This window comes from Staurois parvus, unplaced genomic scaffold, assembly GCF_062004578.1.
Source record: "Staurois parvus isolate SC_StPar_1 unplaced genomic scaffold, SC_StPar_1.0 ptg000249l, whole genome shotgun sequence".
In the NCBI taxonomy this organism is placed as follows: Eukaryota; Metazoa; Chordata; class Amphibia; order Anura; family Ranidae; genus Staurois; species Staurois parvus.
In genome coordinates this window covers 6,168,865-6,188,163 of record NW_028318045.1, presented here as the reverse complement: position 1 = coordinate 6,188,163, position 19,299 = coordinate 6,168,865, and the positions used below count along the sequence as shown (strand labels likewise).

General features: G+C 41.8%; 2 protein-coding genes across 3 annotated transcripts in view; one reads left to right on the top strand and one right to left on the bottom strand.

Annotated features, from left to right (window-relative positions):
- The window catches only part of DENND11 (DENN domain containing 11), a 167,300-nt gene that overhangs the window by 37,167 nt on the left and 110,834 nt on the right, over nt 1–19,299 (bottom strand). The window lies entirely within an intron of this gene.
- Nucleotides 1–19,299, top strand: part of AGK (acylglycerol kinase) — a 131,705-nt gene that overhangs the window by 63,425 nt on the left and 48,981 nt on the right. The window contains exons 6-8 of the mRNA XM_089680701.1: nt 7,046–7,138; nt 8,898–8,930; nt 16,084–16,178. Coding sequence (XP_089536827.1) covers nt 7,046–7,138; nt 8,898–8,930; nt 16,084–16,178 — 221 coding nt within the window. The remainder of the gene's footprint in view (nt 1–7,045; nt 7,139–8,897; nt 8,931–16,083; nt 16,179–19,299) is intronic.

Here is a 19,299-nt window from a genome sequence, read left to right as displayed (position 1 = left end):
TGGTCTAGCTCTGTCACATGGTGGCAAGGATGGAGTACTTACTCCTGTGTAAAGTTGGTTTGGATTAGTCACTGGACATTCTTTTTTCTATCCTGAATGGAGCATTGGAAAATTTGAAGAAAGAGAGTACTGCTGCTGGACCTGGGATGAGCTAAGTGACCCTTTCACTTTTCTCTGCATCGGCAAAAGAAAGAATCACTTTAAGCATTCATACTTAGCCATTCTTTCCAGCTTCACTGCATGACATGCCACTGTCTTTCTACTTGTTCAGCAGGTGGGTGAGAGTGAAACATCTCTGTCCACTCTCACCGAGGGCTTTGAAGCGCTGGGGATATTCGGCAGCAGGACTTGTTTCCAAATATTCGCTAGTGAGCTACTGAGTTTGTTTCTAGCCTCTCATACATTGCAGCATACAGGTGTCCTTACTTGTCATCTTTGGATCGTCTTCCTGAAATGCTGTGACAGGTCAGAGCGAGGAGCAGTGATTATCACTGCGACTGCTAATTGCCGTCAAGCTATTTTCAGTTGGCAGATTCTTGATTATGATGTATAAATAGTGGTGACAGTGTTCAGAAAGACTCACTGAAGACACAGTGCAAGTGTGGAAACAATGGCTTTTGTCTTACTTTGACTCATTATGGAAAAGAAGGACAAAGCCTGTTGACTAGATTGTAATTTTCTTTCAAAGACTGGCTTTCATATGCTAGAAATATCCCTTGTCATGAGTTCTATACATTGACCATAGAATCTTAAAGAGACACTGTCACCTTGTGCTTTCACTACCACTTTCAGCCCCTCCCCCACCAGTTCTTTTTCCCTTACAAACTGCATTAAAATTCCCAGGGTCAGATGCTAAGAGGAGCAATTGAAACAAAAACCCTAACTTAAAAAGCTTATGGGGCTTTCAAGGTACCATACCGTACCAGTACAAATAAAGTGAAAACATGAAAAGAATAGATACAAATGAAACCCTTTTATTAGGTTAAAAAACCACCTATCAGTGGCAAAAGTTTAGTCAGACATAGATTCAAAAGGCATATAGTCAAACATAGACACAAAAAGGCATATACAGTCAGGTCCATAAATATTGGGACATGGACACAATTCTAACATTTTTGGCTCTATACACCACCACAATGGATTTGAAATGAAACAAACAAGATGTGCTTTAACTGCAGACTGTCAGCTTTAATTTGAGGGTATTTACATCCAAATCAGATGAACGGTGTAGGAATTACAACAGTTTGCATATGTGCCTCCCACATGTTAAGGGACCAAAAGTAATGGGACAACTGGCTTGTCAGCTGTTCTATGGCCAGGTGTGTGGTATTCCCTCATTATCCCAATTACAATGAGCAGATAAAAGGTCCAGAGTTCATTTCAAGTGTGCTATTTGCATTTGGAATCTGTTGCTGTCAACTCTCAAGATGAGATCCAAAGAGCTGTCACTATCAGTGAAGCAAGCCATCATTAGGCTGAAAAAACAAAACAAACCCATCAGAGAGATCGCAAAAACATTAGGCGTGGCCAAAACAACTGTTTGGAACATTCATAAAAAGAAGGAACGCACCGGTGAGCTGAGCAACACCAAAAGACCCGGAAGACCACGGAAAACAACTGTGGTGGATGACCGAGGAATTCTTTCCCTGGTGAAGAAAACACCCTTCACAACAGTTGGCCAGATCAAGAACACTCTCCAGGAGGTAGGTGTATGTGTGTCAAAGTCAACAATCAAGAGAAGACTTCACCAGAGTGAATACAGAGGGTTCACCACAAGATGTAAACCATTGGTGAGCCTCAAAACAGGAAGGCTAGATTAGAGTTTGCCAAACGACATCTAAAAAAGCCTTCACAGTTCTGGAACAACATCCTATGGACAGATGAGACCAAGATCAACTTGTACCAGAGTGATGGGAAGAGAAGAGTATGGAGAAGGAAAGGAACTGCTCATGATCCTAAGCATACCACCTCATCAGTGAAGCATGGTGGTGGTAGTGTCATGACGTGGGCATGTATGGCTGCCAATGGAACTGGTTCTCTTGTATTTATTGATGATGTGACTGCTGACAAAAGCAGAAGGATGAATTCTGAAGTGTTTCGGGCAATATTATCTGCTCATATTCAGCCAAATGCTTCAGAACTCATTGGACGCCGCTTCACAGTGCAGATGGACAATGACCCAAAGCATACTGCAAAAGCAACCAAATAGTTTTTTAAGGGAAAGAAGTGGAATGTTATGCAATGGCCAAGCCAATCACCTGACCTGAATCCGATTGAGCATGCATTTCACTTGCTGAACACAAAACTGAAGGGAAAATGCCCCAAGAACAAGCAGGAACTGAAGACAGTTGCAGTAGAGGCCTGGCAGAGCATCACCAGGGATGAAACCCAGCGTCTGGTGATGTCTATGTATTCCACACTTCAGGCTGTAATTGACTGCAAAGGATTTGCAACCAAGTATTAAAAAGTGAAAGTTTGATTTATGATTATTATTCTGTCCCATTACTTTTGGTCCTTTAACAAGTGGGAGGCAGATGTGCAAACTGTTGTAATTCCTACACCGTTCACCTGATTTGGATGTATATACCCTCAAATTTAAGCTGACAGACTGCAGTTAAAGCACATCTTGTTCCTTTCATTTCAATTCCATTGTGGTGGTGTATAGAGCCAAAAATGTTAGAATTGTGTCGATGTCCCAATATTTATGGACCTGACTGTAATTAAAATCAGCAAGGGGTGGCTATAGTAGGCGAGGGTCGATGCCCAAGATGTAAGGAACGTCATGGGCATCGGCAATGGCAAACTACAGCCACTAACTTAGAGCAAGATAGACTCAACTGTACAAATAGTATATGGAATGGTTAATGGTTATCAGTGGAAATATATACTGTACATATACAGACAAAAAATGCCCAACCATAGGACATAATAGATGTTGATGAAACTGGTAATACAGTATCCACTTGAAACCATGAAAAATGCTTTGCGTTATAGATTCCACCGTGTTTCGTGGGATAAAACCCACTTCTTCAGGGAAAGAGGGCAAAGCATGAATATCAGTCGATGATATCAGCACACTCTGAGACAGCTCCTGCTAAGTATAGATCAATGGTATCTGGGTGAACAGGAAGAAGCCTCCAACGACAACAAGGAAGGGTCATCAATCAGAACAGAGTTCAAATGTATTTGAAGACTTATGGGAACCAAGTCAACATTCATTCAAAACAAGAATGCAATGACCAGGTGGTATAGGTCATCATATAAAGCCAAACAGATTCAAAGCTGTTGAGAAAAACGTCTTGTCAAAAAAAGGGGGAGGAATGAACCTCAAGCTCACTTCCCCCTGTATAGAGGAGCAGTGATGTCACTCCCTCGGTCACGTGGCAGTGCTCAGGTCTATTAATTGGCTGCCATACCCAAGCACTCTCATATGAGAGCAGGTTACATGCTCCCCCATACCTGGATATTTTCTTGGCTGGGGAGTGGGCATGGTGACAGTGTCATGAAAATCTAAATCAATAAGGCACATGTAGCATTGCCAAATCATTTTATTTTTATTTTGTAAAACTAGCTTCTTTTTTTGCTAAATGGAAAATAAACTGTTCCCTTATGTGACCTAAAGCTTACGGAGTCTAGGTGACATGGTCTCTTGTTGTAAATGAGCACTGTGGTTGTTTACTTCATTAGAGGTTGCACAAAGTCTATTGTTTTCAGTCAGGCAGACCTGAAATAAGAAGATCAGCTTGATACTGCCAGTGAGCAGAGTCTATATGTGTAATGTGCACCTATATAATTTTACATAGATACTGTAGTTACATATTATCTATAGAAATAAGTTTATTACAGTAGCTTTCATTAAAATACCTGGTGATCCTCACACGAAGGTCCTTGTTTAGGCACTTCCTGTTATAGGGTGATAACTCTGTCCCTGTCTTCCATTTGCTCCCTTATTGTTACCCTGTCATATGAGGCTATGGGGTGGATTTACGAAAGGCAAATAGAATGTGCACTTTTCAAGCGCCGTTGCACTCATCTTCCCAAGAGCTTAGTAAATATGGTAAAACTTCACTTTGTAAAGAATACCCAATTAGGAGCCATGAAATTTAAAAAAAAATGAATGATGGAGATCGGCAGAACTTTACCACACATACTGAGCTCTGGGGAAAATGTATGCAGCAACTACACTTGCAAGGCTCCTGAACATTGACAAGTTGTCACTGAAACCTGTAATTTGGAGTATCTTGGTCTAGTCCTGGACAGAGCTCAGGCCATAGTGTTCTTTCCACAGGAGAATTTCTGACACTCAGTCCTAGATCTGATAGTATACTCTTTCCAGGTAGCCCTATTTACTCTTTCACTCCAGACCTCTACAGTAGTGGGGTGTCTGCATTCCATCAACCGGCACTAAAAGAAAGACAGTACTGTGGGTGAAGTTGAGTCACAGCTCGAGGAGAGAAAGAGAGCGTGGCGTGGGAGCATGCGATAAGCTAAGGGCCACCAGTGGAGGATGAGGGTTACCAATCACTGCCACTGACCAACAATGCAGGGGAGGGGGGGTTAAAGTGGTTCTAAAGGCCCTTTTTTTCCATTAAAATTAGCACCATGTTATACTTGGTGTACCAAGAAAAAAAGCTGTGCTTCCCTCTGTGCATAAATTATATTTCAAATAAAAATGGTGATGCTAAAAAATACCGTGCTTTGCTGTGTCTTTTTCGAAACTTCCAATACACAATAAATACCATGCATGTGAATAATTCATACAACCAAACTAGATAAGTGCTCAGTGCTATTCAATTGTTCAATTCAATGCTTCAATGAAAGTATTTCAGCGATTCTTGCAATTTTTCTGCTGCGCCAAAGTAACTGTGTTGCGCAAAGAAAGAAGCTCCACTCAAGGTTCCCACCAAATCCACTGCTAGTGTACCCACCTGACATTGCACTTACTTGAGTATATTGGCCACCTAAACCTATACTTGTGCAGGTTGTTATGCACTGTGACCGCTGATCCATGATATGCTCTCCAATACCCAATATGCTCCATACTCATGTTATAAGAGAGAAGGAACCAAAATAGCCATCATAATTCAGTACTTTATTAAAATCCACTCAAATAAATATGAAAATCATTGCATTCACAATTATTGGTGCCACCCCGGCTCTGAGATGATTTGCCGCTGCCCCAGACCATCTAGGAGCCAGTGTGTGTTCCAACTAATGGAAGTGATGAGGTGCCGCAAGTTCAGAGCAGTGGCAGTTGTTGACAATATTTGGCAAATCATCCGGGTGCCAGGGCGACACCAGTAATTGTGAGTGCAATAATTTTTTACCGGAAGTTCGGTACCACATCACTTTTGCTAGTTGGAATGCATGCTAGCTGTAAAAGGGCTTCTTTACTGTTAGAGCATTAAGTATGTGAAACTCCTTTCCATGGTTAGTGGTGTCAGTGAGAAGTATCGATATTTGCAAAAAACGTTTAGACATGGATATGGGAAATGACACACGCACGAACACACACGCACACACACGTATCATGATAACAGAGTCTTCCCTGTCTGATTCTGTGTCAGTAAGGCAGCCCATGCATTTGTCTTTTTTTTTTTTTTCCATTCAGCTAGTGAGTTGAACAAATAAAAATGACCTGATTCCCCCATCCACCCACTGGATAAATCCTCCCCTCCCCATTGTGCTATTCTATTCTATTCTATTTTGTATGTAAAATTGCACCTGTGTTCTGGATATGTGTGCTTAAAAATAAAGGAAGTCGGACAGCTGTCTTTAGTTGCGATAGTTAGAGTTTCACTGATGTTATTGTAACCTATGTGCCATTGATAGCCCCTGCGTGGGCATACGTTTTGCCTTATTGGAATTAGAGCGTTGTCTGCTCTATTATGCCTTTTTTATCGGTGCAATTGATAGCCCCTGCGTGGATGTGTTTTGTTGCCTCTGTTTTATACTGTTTAAAATTAATAAAAACCATTGAAATACAAAAAAAAACAAAAAACAAAGGAAGTCCAAATAAACAAAAAAAATGTGAGCCACCATGTACAAAACTAAGCTTGCTGCTGTGTTATACTGTCTGCAATACACTAAGACACAAAGAAAAAACCCCACCTGTCCTATGGGTAACAGCGCTACCTATACAGTATACATATAAATCATGTGCAAGCATCCATATAATAAATGTCCCACATAAGTGTCCAAAATACACAAGATAAACATGAGATAAATCATTAAAGTCAATTCATTAAAAAACCACACATTCGTTATTTATCACCAGGTGTGTGCTGGTGGAATTTTAGAAATGTACAAAATAACAATTAGAGGAACTCTGCACTGGCCATGAAGTGACAAGTATACAATGTAACAGTGTAAGTCATCACATTGGACGTTTTTACAGCAGCTGTTTTTGGCTTGAAAATACCCCCTAGAACTATTGGGTTTCTAGAGGAGTTTTTTAGTTGTAAAAAACGCGGTAAATTGTGGCAAACCAGCAGTTTTGGACATTTTTTTGAACCCCCCCCCCCCATTTTATTTTTTTTTTCGGGGGGGGGGGGGTAAAATAAAAAACCATGCAAAAAAGCCACTAAATGTTAATACTAAAATGCTAAAAAAATTCAGAAAAACTCACGTTTTTAACGTGACTTTACACAGCTAGCGTTATTAAAACGTCCAGTGTGCATGGAGCATAAAATGTTCTCCTCTGAGCTCAGGAATGAAAATGAATTGTAACATTTCATCAGAGGGAGATCATTTTGTGAATGAAAGCACATTACAATGTTTTCAAAGTTTCACAGTATTGCTGTGTGTATTCTGGTGCAATTTAGCCTGGGAAAAAAATTGTGAAAAAACACCAAAAATAACGCAAAATTTAAGTGCTAAATATCGCAAAACATAAATATTTAATACAATTGATAAATAATGCGTGCTTTTTAGGGAATTGACTACTTTTGAAATAAATACAGCATGAGTTATTTTAACTAAAAAATTAATGCTGTATTTATCTCTTAGTGAATTGACCCCTAAGTTGCATGTTTTCATTTTTCAGACAGACTATGAAGGCCAAGCCAAGAAACTCCTGGAACTGATGGAAAACACAGATCTGATCATTGTTGCTGGTGGAGACGGAACTCTGCAAGAAGTAAGTGTGATTTCATATGGCTGAATCCTGCTGTCTCTTCTCTTCTTCATTATCCCTTTCAGCTCCAGGGTGAACAAAACTTTTGTGTACAGACCAAATTGTTAAGTTTTGGAATGCACTAGTTTAGGCTGACCATACACACATAGGTTGAACTAAAACAGATTGTTCCATCCACACTGTACAGCACAGATGGATGAATCACCAGCTGTGGCTATTGTATTTTGACAACCAATCCCACTGGCTGTCAAAAAAGCCAAACAGCAGCTGCATCTGATTGGATACAGACGCTGTTGCGCAACAATTTCCTGCCGAGCTATTTAGATCGTTCAGTCAAGGAAGATTGGACAGAACATGGGGCCACCCACTGATTGAATTTCAATCAGTTCACCAGGAACTGGCCAAAACTTGAACAGTGTATGGTCAGCTCTTCTCAATAGTTTTTTTTTTACTGCTTTGCATATCAAAATGTTTAACACAAATTTTAAAGCACATGTAGAGCCCTCACTTGCCATCGCCTGCTATCTCTGTGCCTTGCAGAGGAAGTCTGTGCTCTGCTCTGTATGTGATCTGTCAGAAGCATGATCTCATATAAAGCACTGCAAAGAAAGTGCTTAGTAGCAGACTTTCTCTGTCTGGCATGATGATACAGTAGGAAGCTGAATGCAGCTTTCACAAATGCTGGTGTCACTCTGTAAACCTCTTCTCTCTCCTTCCAACTCTCTTCAATGTGCTCACATCCCCCCAACACATCACCTGTCACAATTACCAGCTCCCTACCTTGTCAGCTCCTGCAGTTATGTCCTGCACCTTGTCTGCTTTCTCTCTGCAGACATTTTCATCCTTTTCCTTAGGAATGTAGCAAGGAGGGGACCTTTGACTCAAATAAGTGCTGTAGAGGTCAGGATGCAGTCTGACAAATAATTACATGCCCAGAACTGTTTTGGGAAGCCCAGAGGAGACAACTTAGTGATACAGAATCAGCAGAGAGAATAGCACAGAGGGGAATGTGAGTTCACTGTACTCTCAGATGACAGGGCTTGAGGAATTAGAGAGACACATTTACACAAGTCCTTGATACAGGGAATACTTCTCCCTGGCAGATTGAGCTGCATTTTCAGCACACCTTTCACATACCGAAAATGCTGCTCAGGCTGCGCGTGCACAGTGTGGATTTCAATACAAGTAATTATTTGAATTGCAAAGCTGGGGAAGGGACATGGGGAGTCTGAAGAAGGTTGATTATGTGCTGAAAAGAGCTTTACTTTGCAGAACTTTTTAACATGTGTCATGTTCCACTTTACAAAGTACTCTCTGACTTGTGCATTTCCAGTCTTCTCTGGATGGCATTGGCCATCAGTTGTTGCCTGAAATTGCCCTGAGACGTTCTCACTATCAAAATCAGTGAGCTTTTATTTGTGAGAGCTAAGCTAGAGGACTCTCATATGAATAGTCTTCTCACCATCACACACAGTGTGATGCTGAAATAAAATTACATTACAAAGCCAGCAATGCATTCTCAGTCGGTTTCCTCACTACAATCTTTGTAATTAACCAACAATTTTACAATTCGTGCCGTGAATGCAAAGTTGTTATGACATCCCTCCTGCATAGGCATGAGGAGACGCAGGTCTCAGAATACATTGTTTAAGCTGTAACATGGCTGCCGTTCCAGCGGCATATTGCGCTGTGTGGGTTACCCATTGTTCTGCAATTGAATGTGGTGAGCAGAGCGTAATGCACTCTGTATTGTGTGTTGCAGGTTATTACAGGACTCCTCCGCAGAGCTGATCAGGTAATCGTCGCCAGTAAGGCATTGTGGGAATGTACAGTGATGCTGTCGTCTGCGCTCCCTGCCGAGTCAGCAGAATCTTTTTACAACCATACGCAGCTTAAATGATTGTTTCCCCAAACTTTTTTTTTTGTCGTTGTCAGAACTAAGTGCTCATTATTTCATCCATGCTCTTTCTATTGATTCCTGTGGGGTTTGAAGGTATAAGGCAGACAAATATTAAACGGAAACTCATTCAGGATGGCCTACATGCTGTGTGGCTCTTCTAATCACCTTTGAGTGCATCCTGCACAACCATCTGATGCACTCAATATACCCTTGTAGTTGCCAACACACTTAAATCTGTGAAAGGCCCTGAATCTCAGCCTATAAAAATGATTCAAAGAACGTCTTGTTTTTTTAAAGAAATTGAAAACATGTTACTTAAGCCTGATTTTAAATGTTCTAATCAATTTATGTTCATATTTTAAAAACCCTGTTCCAGTGTAAATTTTGTGGCAAAAAAAAAATTGTGAACACCTAATAAAATTTGGACCAAGATTTTTGGAGTGTGCTGAAGTGAAGGTCAGGGACTTATATGGGATTGACTTTAGTTGAACAGACCTATTGGAAAAAAGCCGCTTGATCAGCGTCTGCGGCCAATGGCTGCAGTGCTGATCTGCGTAGTCTGACAACGAAAGAGTCTCCCCGCTGTCAGAATACAATAGCGCAGCAGGGATGATACGTTCATGCACCTTGATTGTGTGAATGGGGAAATTGGTTAATTTTTTTCATTTAGCCCACTGGGTGATCGAAAAAAGCTGAGCCATATATGACCAGCTGTAGCTTTCATGTGAGGCTTCTCACACAGGTATTTACTAGGGATGCACCGAAATTTCGGCCCCTGAAACATATCGGCCGCAATTAGCCCTATCGGCATTCTGCCGATAGGAAACATTTAGCCGATACAGGTGCTGATACAGGGGACTGTGTGTACTGCAGATGTGAGGGGGGGGCGGCGGAGAAAGGCAGGAGAGGAGCAGTGTATAAAGTGACTGGCTGTCACTATATGTCAGAGCCGTTTTTTACATGTAATTACCGGCTTTTTTTTTTCTCTTCACTATAGCTCGCAGAACTAGCTGTTACTTTCCCCCCAACTAAAAGAAGCAAAATTTCCTTTTAGTTTATTTCCCTGAGTTAAAAGAAACTATTTTTCCTTTTAGTTTCTTTCTCGAGGTAAAAGAAACAGTTTCCTTTAGCTCCGGGGAAAGTGACAGCTCATTCTGTGAGCCATAGTGAAGAAAAAAAAAGCCGGCAATTGCATTTTAGTTTCTTTCTCGAGATAAAAGAAACAGTTTCCTTTAGCTCCGGGGAAAGTGACAGCTCATTCTGTGAGCTATAGTGAAGAAAAAAAAAGCCGACATATAGTGACAGCCAGTGAGGGAGCCTCTCTGTATACACTGCTCCTTTATGCCCCCTCCACTGCTCCTCTCCCCACCCCTCCCCCCTACAATGAGGACCTGTCACTCATATGCTATAACATAGGGGTCTATTGGTCCCCTATGTGATAGCAATAAAATCATAAGATAAATAAAAATATACATGAAAGTATAAAAAAATACAAAAAAAAAATTGGAGCCTCCCCACCCCCACATACGCAGACATTTTGGTTTCAGTTTGGTTTTCGGCCACATGCATTCTAAATTTTTGGTATCGGTTTCGGCACCAGAATTTTCATTTTGGTGCACCACTAGTATTTACCTTTATGAAAGGTAGAATAGCTTAATCAGTGCTGTGCATATTTGCACTGTAAATAGGGATGTATTTGGGAAATGATAGACTGCAGAGCCTTCTCAGGCTTGGTATTAAGCCTCCATCACACAGCCATTTAGCTGCATCCACAGATTCCAGCATCAAGAATCAGCATATTGTTGTGGCTGGATTGATTGGGGCATGCGAATAGCAGTGGGTGCTCGCCCTATATAAACTATTGACAGACTGACAGTAGCTGTCTGTTTGCATGTAGCTGCACACCAAGTGATTATCTGCATCTGGGCTCAGACATCTCTCCCTAACCGTAGGTAACCCCATGGTGCGTGACTACATAGGCTGAGCAGCCGCTGCTATTCACTTGGCCTGGTCATTCCAGCTCCAGGAATACGCCTCTTCTTGTCACTGGAACCTGGTGTATGCGACTAAACAGCCGTGTGAATGAGCCCTTAGTGATTCTTTGCAGGTATCATAAGCTGGCTACAATGTGAAAAATCATGCTGGAACTGTATGGGGAAGCAGTGTAGTTTACATAGCTGCCATATGTGGAACAGTACTTTATAGAATGTACCGTGTACATACATCTGTGTACAAGATCATGAGGGAATTTGGTGGACACACACAGACACCCCAGCACTTTTCATGTACAAGCCAACCTAATCTAATGCATTGCTACTGTTGGGGCCTCCTATCTTCTGGCATGTTGGGACTTGTAGTGCCCCAGCAGCTCACAGATACATGAGGTGGGCATGCAGAAGAGGAGGTAGCTGTTCCTGTGAGCAAGGATGGTGTATGGGTGTGTAGCAGAGACTGGGGAAGAATTCTCCAGAGGAAGCAGGCAGCGCAGTTGCCCTCGCAAAGAAAAAAATCAATCTTAACAGCCCCAGAAACAGGAGCCCTGCTAGGGGGAGCACAGCCTCTAACCCCCTTCTTAATGTATGGAGGGCACTGGTCAGCCTCGTGCTTAGCCCAGCTTACTATCTCCTAGTAGGCTGAAGTACATCCTCCACTGTAGGCTTTGTCCACTGGTCTCTCTCCCACCTGCCCCAGCTGATAGCACCTCCTGTTGTAAGTCAAAGAAGCCTGGCTGGTTAAGGGGGTGGTTTATAGTGTCATTCCCATTGGCTGAGGAGAGGCAGAGCAATTGTAGTGTCGGATTTTCTATGGACACTGTATGTCCTTATTGGACAGCTGTAAAAATAATACATTTTTACAAACTGTGAAGTTACAGATGGTTGGCAACCCTGGTCTCTGCCTTTCACTGCAGTTTCACTCCTGTTGCTTTTTAGAATATAAATTAAAGAGGAATGCCACCTATGGATATCTTTTATATAGCTATACTGGTTAACTGCCCCATCTCTCCACCTTGCGCAGTCAGAGAACATTTTGCTTTTGCTGAATAGCACCTGTGCCGAATGGCTGTCCTCCTTCTTCACGATGCAACAGGGCAGCCACTCAGCTGGAAACCCAGAAGCAAGTGGATATCACTGGAGTGACAATGTCAACTTTACTGATTTTCAGCTTCTAGGGGCATTGGCCAAGTATGGTATTTGTTTAAAATATCCATATCTGGAATTCCCCCCCAGGTAAAGACCTGTTGTAATGAACCATGTACAGTTGTGCTCAAACGTTTGCATACCCCAATAGAAATCGTGACATTTTGGCATTGATATTGAAAATATGACTGATCATGCCAACCCCTTAATGCTGCACCTTTCGGCCATTTAAGGGGTTTCTGATGCCAGGAAGCGGAGCAGGGTTTAAGATCATGTGACCGCCATAATTGGCTGTCACAGCAGTCACATGATTGGAAAGCTTTCCATTAGGGGCTGGTAATTGTGCGCATGTTTACATTCAGGTACGCAAATATGCGGACTCTTGGCTCCAAGGCCCACCTGCCGAGAATCCGCATATTTTCATACTGTGGTCACAAAGGAGTTAAGTGCAGTGATCATATGAAGCCATTAATTATCACAGAGTTGTTTGGCTCCTTTTAAAATCATAATGATAACCGAAATCACCTAAATGGCAATGATCAAGAGTTTACATATCCTGGAATGTTTGGTTTTGGTACAGACACACAAGGTGACACATTTGGGTTAAAATGGCAATTAAACTTTAATTCCCCACGTATGTGGCTTTTTACATTGCAATTAGTGCCTGTGTATAAATATTCAATGAGTTTGTTAGCTCTTATGTGGATGCACTGAGTAGGTGAGCAGGTATGATACTGAGCCATGGGGATCAGAAAAGAACTGTCAAAAAACCTGCATAACAAGGTAATAGAACTTTATAAAGATGGAAAAGGATATACAAAGATGTCCAAAGCCTTGAATATGCCAGTCAGTACTGATAAAACACTTATTAACATTTATAAATTTGAAAATTCTGAGATGTCTTGATACCAAGCCAAGGTCAGGAAGACCAAGAAAGATTGCAGCCACAACTGCCAGAAGAATTGTTCGGGATACAAAGAAAAACCCACAGGTAACCTCAGGAGAAATACAAAAAAGATGGTGTGGTTGTTTTGAATGAGTACAATACAACACTTGAACAAAAATGAGCTGAATGGTCAGCTTGGTATCAAGAGATCTACAAATTTTCCTGGGTATGTAAACCTTTGATCAGAGCTATTTGGGTGATTTCTGTTATCATTATGATTTAACCACTTGCCGATTGTCCACAGTATTTGTACTGCGGATGGGCGGCAGGTACAGGCAGAGCGACGTACTGGTACATTGCTGTGACTGTACTGACACAGGGGGTGCACTGCAAGGCGCCTTCCCCTCCTCCCATTTGCTGTGTCCAGCGGACACAGTATAATTCAAATCCCGGTAAACGGGACCCAGTGATCACATGATCGCATAGCAAATCAATCTGATTCATAACAGCTCTGCTTCCCTTCCTGGTGAGCTGTGATTGGCCCACAGCTCTCACATGGTACATGTGCAAATCACAATACCCTGTACCATGTGATTAGCTGTAGCCAATCACAGATCACTAGTATTTTGAATTGTCATGAACTTAACCCATTCATAGCAGTTCAAAGCAAGCATTGCATTGCAGGAGCAATAATCTTTATTGCTTCTGCAATGCAAAGTGTAAAACGTACACTTAGACTTACTTTCACTAACATTGAACTACTCTGATGAAATAGTAAAAAATAAATAAATGAATAAAAAATAATGTTATATAAAAATTAAAATATTAAGCATTTTTTTAATTTTTTTTTCTTTTTTTACTACTTGCCGACCGCCCACCCAAATTTGTGCGGGCAAGCGACTGCTCTGGACAAGGCAACATACTCTTATGTCACTATTTCCAGGTGTGAGCGCGCTTGTGCACATTCCCCGCTGTAGCTGCAGGCACCATCCTGGTATAATTTTTTTCAGGTGGCGGTCGGCCTTCACGTAAAAGAAATCCTAGCAGTTAGCTCCTGGATCACTTTTGCAAGCAGTGGGAAGGGATATTTAGCCTGAGCCCCCCCCCAGCTGCCTTCTATGGCTTTCTCATTCCACCAGAGAACCCAAGAATGCAGCCAGCAGTTCCACTGGCGGACCATAGAGCTGTTCAGAGACCGAAATGGCTCCAAACATCTCTATGGTCAAGAAACCGGAAGCATTTCATCATTTCAGTTTCACTGATATAAACAGTGCCATTTTTAAATTGAGAAAGCATCTGACCATGTTAATCTTGGTGTCATCAGATGCTTTATGGGCAAAGGACAGATCTAAAGTCTAATAGGCCCCAGATTTCTCAGAAAAGAGTACCTGTCACTGCCTATTGCTGTCACAGGGGGATATTTACATTCCCTGTGATAACAATAAAAGTGATTAAAAAAAATGAAAGAATGAAAGACTGCCACAAGTTTTTGGAAAATGAAGAAAAAAAACAAAAATGTATTTTTTTTTCTTTTCAAAACCCTGTGCCGAAAAATCATATCTGAAAAATACTCACCATGCCTCTTATCAAATTCCTTTTGGTGCCTATTTTCCAAAAAGGGGTCATTTTGAGGGGAGGGGGGTTGTTTGTACTATCCTGGTATTTTAGGATCTCCAAATCTTTGATAGGTAGTGAGGAAATGTGCCCTTTGAAAGTTTGAAGGTGGTTATCGGGTTTTGGGGGGGCTGTATTTGGCTAGGCTGCCAAAAAGTCTCACATGTGGTATCCCAATACTTTTTTTTGGGGGGGGTTATTCGACATATTCCACTGGCATGTGCGAGCAATATATCATTTAAATGACAACTTTGTGTAAAACAAAATAAATAATTTTTTGTCTGCTTCCAAAAATTTGTGACCAAAAAAAAACCTATGGACTCAACATGTCTCAGCAAATTCCAAATTCCTTGGAGTGTCTACTTTCCAAAAAGGGGTTATTTGTTATTTGGGGGGGGGGGGTTGTACTGGCCTGGCATTTTAGTATCTCAAGAAGTATGATAGGCAGTCAGATAGTATAAGCTGTGTAAATTCCAATATACAGTATATACCATAGTTTGTAGATGCTATAGCTTTCACACAGACCAATTAATATACACGTATTGGGATTTTTTTTTTTTTTTTTACCAAGGACATGTAGTAGAATACATTTTGGCCTAAATTTATGAGTAAATTTGAGTTTATTGGATATTTTCTGTAACAGAAAGTAGAAAATATTGGGGGGGGGTTTAAATTTTTGGTCTTCTTTTTTTTCATTTATATCACAAAGAAACCCAGTGGTGATCAAACACGACCAAAAGAAAGCTCTATTTGTGTGAAAAAAAGGACATAGAATTCCTTTGGGTACAGCGTTGCATGACCAGGCAATTGCCAGTTGAAATAGCACAGTGCCGAATAGCAAAAAATGGCCTGGTCAGGAAGGGGGGAATACCTTCCGGGGTTGAAATGATTAAAAAGGAGCCAAACTACTATGTGATAATAAATGGCTTCATATGATCACTATCCTTTAAGTGTTACTAAACCTGCTGGACACTGATAGAAGTCACAAGACTACTCCAACTGATGATCAGAAAAGGCGTTTAGCAGTTTATAATTACTAGAATAATTGCATTTCCATGTTCTGTGTACTGTGGGAGACCAGATATAGTGAATATAGGGTCCTGGCTTTAGTAACACTTTAAATAAAAGACATTTTTTTTCAGTCATATTCTCAATGTCAATGTCGAAATTTTTGTGCTTTCTGCCAGGGTATGCAAACTTTTGAGCACAACTGTATAATGAAGGGGCTATGATCACTGCAGAGTTCTTTAAAATACATAATTCGGCAGTGTGGTTCTAACTGCTGTCAACCACCTATCTTTTAATTTATAAGAGTTTTGTCCCTGAATTGAATCCATTATAACATTTTTAATGTCTCTTTTAAAACACCACCACTAAAATATACACTGGTGATGTTTTTTATTTTTTACAGGCCTCCTTCAGTAAGATTCCCATTGGCTTCATCCCACTCGGCATGACCAACACATTGAGCCAAATCTTATATCCCCAGACTGAAAACAAGGTTCAGTAAGTAGAAATGCAAGTACTGTTTTTCCATTATATGGAAACTGCAAACATGTGAGCTAGCAACATACCAGCACCCCAGAGATCCCCATGTTTTGTCCTTGTTATCTGTGCTGTCAACTGATATTTTGTATTAAATCTAGGGTGAATTGAAAGTTGTTCTAAAGGCTGGAGGGTTTTTTTTACCTTAACACCCCGGTCACACCGATCCAACTTTGAACTTGAAGTCGCACCATTTCAAAGTTGGATGTCATTCGGACTTGAGGTGCGACTTGCAAGACACAGCTGTCTATGTAAGTCACATCTGAAGTAGTGCATGCACTACTTTAGAAATCGGTGCAGCTCCGATCAAGTTTTAATCACACTGATATGACTGCTTTAATTGCAGACAATAGGCTGCGACATGCCATGCGATTTGCAACTCACATGGCATGGCAAGTCGCACCCGGTGTGATCTGAGGTGGTCCAATGCATTCTCTGCAGTCATTTTAATTTTTCTCATGGTATCTCTCTTTTGCACCACATAATACCAGCAAATGCAGAGAGTTCGCTAGTGGGGCCTACAGACCATTACAATCCTTAGTACAAACACTGTGTTTTCTTTTTATCTAATGTGTCTTTGTGTATTGTAGCATGACGGGGAGGTTGCACTATGCAAAATCATGGTGAAGCTGCAGAAGCTCTGTGAGGTACACAGGCACCGCTCCAAAAGACTGAGTTCAGGTGTTTTCAGTGAAGGGTATTGTTAAAGTATAACTAAAGGAAAAACGGGTTGTTTTTTTTTTTTTAGTTTTGTGTAGAGTGCAGAGGCATTAGAACGCCTGTCAGGTTTTATTGCTGTCTGTTCCTCCATTATAGAGATTCACCCTCTCTGTTTGTCCTGTTTACCGTTGTCATTGAAAGAGAAAGTAAAATAAAATCCCTAATTTTGGGTTGTCCCCAGAAAAGTATTATGTAGGCCACACATGGTTCGCATTCCGAACGATTTTTCGTCCGAAAATCGAAAACGTTGTTCGCTCGATAATTCGATGGTGCCATCAATGATTTCGAAAATCGGCTGGCCAAGTCATAAAGTTCACCCCATATAACAGGCGGAACTTCTGCTCCTTCCAGGTCACGGCTCATGCGCATATTCTTTTCGGAAAAATGATCATACGATTTGACCATCATTGAGTCGAAAATCGGTAGTTTTTCACGACTTTTCCAACATGCCTGATCACCGAAGAGGGGAGGAACCACGGAAATTGGCCAGTGCCATTGACCCACTAACAGAGTGAAAATCGGCCAATTATTCTTCAACCCATGTACGGCCGGCCTTTGAAGTGAAATCTTCCAATTGGGACACTAGTTCTGGTGACCTGGGGGATTTCCTCTCATTTCCTGTTTGGCTATGAGACAGGAAGTGAAGGAAAATCTTCGCAATAGGACACAGATGGATAAAAAAATCTGACAGGAGTTATAACCCTCCCTTGCTCAATCCAAAAAAAAAGTTTTTGCCTGTTTATTAAGCAGCTGGTCACAAAGGCTGGGTGATGTCAGTTTGCCTATCTGTTGTGAGGAGATCTGGAAGCCATTGGTCCACACTCTGACTAGATGCGTGCTGGGTGAGCTTGCTGGGACTTTGAAATACTGTGTATGCTGTGACTGGAATTCTGAAAGTTATTCACTTGTATTGTTTGAGCTGCCCCTGAAAACAAAGCCTGTCATTTTTTTCTGTTGGTGATAAACAGAATCGGATTTTATGTTTATTGACCTGTCTGTTGAGAACCTGTTTAACCCTCTGATCCCAACAATTGCTGGAGAATGCATTGGGCAGTTTGAGGGGTGCAGGTCAGTCCTGTGTCCTGGGTAAAAAGCTGCACATGCTATAAAAGCATCAGAAAAAACAATGGAGGAATTGATTATGCAACTAATACACAGGCACACACCCACCAGGAGCAGTTCCTGGCAAAGACCGTCCCTGTTCAACAAGAGACAGTCTTCTTATTGGTTGAACAGATAGTGGATTTACAGAAGGATGTGACCCAGCAGGCTGAAACAGTGAGAGGTGGCTCCTTGGTGAAGGGTGACCTGCAGAAGGCTGTGCAGCGGGCTCTACAAAAGATGGCAGCCACAGATAATGTTGAAGCTTCTTAGCCATGTTTGAGCAGATTGCAATAAGGGAAATGACTGCATGAAAAAGACTGGGGAGATGTGCTGGCTCCTTTCTTGACTGCAGATCCCCAGCAGGTGTGCTGTGACTTGGGCCCCAGAGTCAGCACGTGACTGTAAACTGCTAAACTACTAGCCAGGCTAAGAGTGACTTGCATTGAGGGTGAGCTGAGTTCAGCGAAGCCTGCCTGTGCACAGCTATATCACCTAGTATACCTATTCCAGGATTGGCTATAATCTGAGGAAAAGACACCCGCTCAGATTGTAAAGTGAGTTGCACTGGACCGGTTTATGCAGGGTCTTCCTAGGGAGCTGCACTGATGGGTGGATGAGTTGGAGCTCCATTCCCTGGGTGAGTTGGCTGCTGCTGTCAAACGATACAGCTGTGCAGAAAGTTTCCATGAAGGTCCCTCTCTCATCAAAGAGCTGGGCCAGACCAAGGAATCACTTTCTAGCTTCAAGATTGCACCAGCTGACTGTATGGTGTCTGCTCAGGTGCAGAACACAAGTGACAGGAGCAGCCCAGCACCAAACCCTCCCTTTGAATCCGCATGAGTGGTGTGGTGCGGGTCAATGGACAAGAGGTGGTAGCACTCCTTGACTCAGGGGAGTGTGGTCATCCTGCTCTGATCAGACAGGTTGCAGGTAAAGGTGATACCAGGGAAACAGGTTGGGTCATCTGTGTGCATGGTGATGTTAATGATTATCCGGAGGCCTGTGTAACCCTGTCTACACCACCAGGAACTGCTACATTAAAAGTTGGGGTGATCCCAGGATTGCCTCATGACTTGCTAATTGTATGAACAGAAGTTCAAGGGTTTAGAAGCCACCTAAAAAGGAGGAACCCTCAAATAAAATGATACCGTACTTCCGATAGTGAATAATGATGATATGTCCCAGTAGATATGTGAACCTACAGGAACTGATCCAGGTCCCCTGGAGGTGTTTGTGGGATTGGAAATGAAGAGTTTTT